The following is a 2,404-nucleotide window of genomic DNA, read 5'->3' as shown; positions in this document are numbered from 1 at the left end:
TTCAACTCACTTGCAACTGTCATATAAGCACGGATGACGAGGTAAATCCATGGCTAGGCATAACAAAAATAAGGTGTCTCATTTCTAGCAAATCCGTTTATGTAAGGAAATTAGTATCACTGGATTTTTCCTAAAAGGATGCTACATAAACTTCAATATCACCAACATAACCAGAAAAGAAAAGGTTGGAGTCGCATCCGAGAATGTATCCATGTCTAAATTGGGTGAATTGTAGAAGAACTAGAATAAATATGATTAAGACATACCAGTGCATAAAATTAATAATTAGCCTTGCTGACAAAAAATGACGCTCTCGCAAGTTTCTACACTGGTCGAGAACCAATATATGTTTGGATGGTTAGAAAGGCAGCATATTGAAGTTTAAATCTCAGATTTAATACTTTGGTGTCTCTTTAAAAAGAAGAAATATTTTTCAGGGGAGGATGTTCCCGTTGACGACGAAGATGCCCGTGGTAACTTCGCTAATTTCAAGACCCGCTGAATTAATTTGTTGGACTCGATCTCTTAAAGGTGCTCATAGAGGTAGGGTGTGCATGTGTACCTTGGTAGAGGTGGGCGTATGTGTTTCGAAAAAAAAAATCTACACTAGTCAACATGTTTTTTTATTCCCAAGAAAATAAAATACTGTACTCATATACAGGAAATTCGACGCTGCTCTGCTTCCATTTCCATCTTGTCCTCGCACGCGTCGTCTTCCCCGGCCTCCACTCCACTCCACTCCCCATCTCCAACCCCTGGCTTGCTTAAACCCTACCCACCACCGACCCCTTCGCCATGGCGTGGCAGCCGCATCTCTCCCCTCTCGCCGCCTTCGAGCGCGACGGCACCCTCCCTCCCTACGAGCCCAGCCGATTCTCCTCCAACCCCGCCTTGGACGAGTGCTTCATCAAGGCGGTCTACGACGGCGACCTCCGCCTCGTCAAGAGTACGCGCGCAACCCACCCCCTCTCCACGCCGGCGGCCATCATTTCCCCCATTTTTTCTATTTCCGTGCTGAATTTTGGTGCCGATGCGTGTTTTACTTACGTTTCAGGGGCGGTGAGGGCGGTGGGCAGAGGGGCGGAGGGCCGTCGCCTCGCCGACAAGCTGGGGGCGGTCAGGGACGGCTTCGGCAACGGCTTGCTGCACTCCGCCGTCCTCGGCGGCAGCCTGCCCATGTGCCGCTACCTCGTCGAGGACCTCCGGATGGATGTCGATGACGTAGGCCTCATGGGTGCGTCGCCCGCCTTCAAGCCCTCTCCTTTTTTCCTTCCCGTAATCCCGCACCGAATCATCCTAGCTGCGGCTCGTTGATTAGAGAGTATCCCCCGTTCATTCTTCCTTGGATGGGCTGAATCTGTGCTAAGCTTCTCTGCTTCCTTGTCCCTGACAGGCGAAACACCTTTCACCGTTGCTGTTGCCCGGGGGAATATGGAACTGGTGAGTTACTTTCTTGATCAAGGTGCTGATAAAGAAAGGCTCAACGATGATGGGTATACCCCTCTCCATTTGGCCACCGGGAAAGGTAGTATCGATCTGTATCTACTGCACATAACTCACCTTTCCCAAGTGTTCTTCTGCATGTGTACTGCGTGCGTCTGTGTGAGGACCCATTAAATAACAGTGCGACACTGAGTAGTACAAATTTCTGATTGGATAGTCTTTACAATGGCAAATATCTGAAGGGAGTAATGTGCTTGCTGGTGAAAGTTCTTCCTTTTCCCCCCTATAGACAGCATATTATGCAAGATAATTACTTGTAGGCCGGGATTTTATTTTCCCCTGCCGTTGTTAATTTAGTTTGGGCAAGTCCCAAAAGTCTAAAGATGCCCTTGTGTCCGAATTCGGCTTGCTCCATCAATTCCAACCCATAATTATTGACTCTGTATTTCCTGGGCTGGATTTGGATATGTGTCTTCTAGTTTGCAACAAAGGAGTTACAGCAAAGTATTTATCGTACTCATATATTTCTCGTACTATCTTGTACCCAGGAGTTGAAATGGTAGACCTCTTACTCTCCAAAGGCGCTAACCCCAATTCACTAAATCATGGTGGGACAGCACTGCATCTTGCTGCTATCCATGGCCAGGATGATATTATGAAGGTTTTGTTGGACCACCATGCAGATGTAAGGGCTACTCGTGTCTTTTACTTTTTATGAACTGGCTTGCTATTTTGAATTCCTCAAAAAAAAAAAATTTAGTTATTTCATTGTTTCTCTATCCAGCAGCTATTTCCTATTTATGTTTCATGTCACTGGCTTTGTGCGTTGCACATGAGTTTTTCATTCTTTCTAACTTCCAACTTATAACCTGAAATCAGCTGGAGTACAACTCTTCACCTGCTCCATTTCAAACCGCAGTCTCAGTAATATGTGTCATGTAACATGTGCAATCTTGTTGCT

The 2,404-nt window shown here is 46.4% G+C and overlaps 1 protein-coding gene across 1 annotated transcript in view; it reads left to right on the top strand.

Moving 5' to 3' along the window:
- Positions 1 to 795: 795 nt before the first annotated feature.
- Positions 796 to 2,404, top strand: part of LOC124696135 (receptor-interacting serine/threonine-protein kinase 4-like) — a 3,363-nt gene continuing 1,754 nt past the window's right edge. The window contains exons 1-4 of the mRNA XM_047228907.1: positions 796 to 946; positions 1,055 to 1,234; positions 1,394 to 1,525; positions 1,992 to 2,128. Of these exons, the coding sequence (XP_047084863.1) occupies positions 796 to 946; positions 1,055 to 1,234; positions 1,394 to 1,525; positions 1,992 to 2,128 (600 nt within the window). The remainder of the gene's footprint in view (positions 947 to 1,054; positions 1,235 to 1,393; positions 1,526 to 1,991; positions 2,129 to 2,404) is intronic.

The sequence above is a fragment of the Lolium rigidum genome, chromosome 3 (genome assembly GCF_022539505.1).
Source record: "Lolium rigidum isolate FL_2022 chromosome 3, APGP_CSIRO_Lrig_0.1, whole genome shotgun sequence".
NCBI classification, from domain to species: Eukaryota; Viridiplantae; Streptophyta; class Magnoliopsida; order Poales; family Poaceae; genus Lolium; species Lolium rigidum.
Note: the sequence above shows the minus strand (reverse complement) of the source record. Positions and strands in the feature narration are given on the sequence as shown.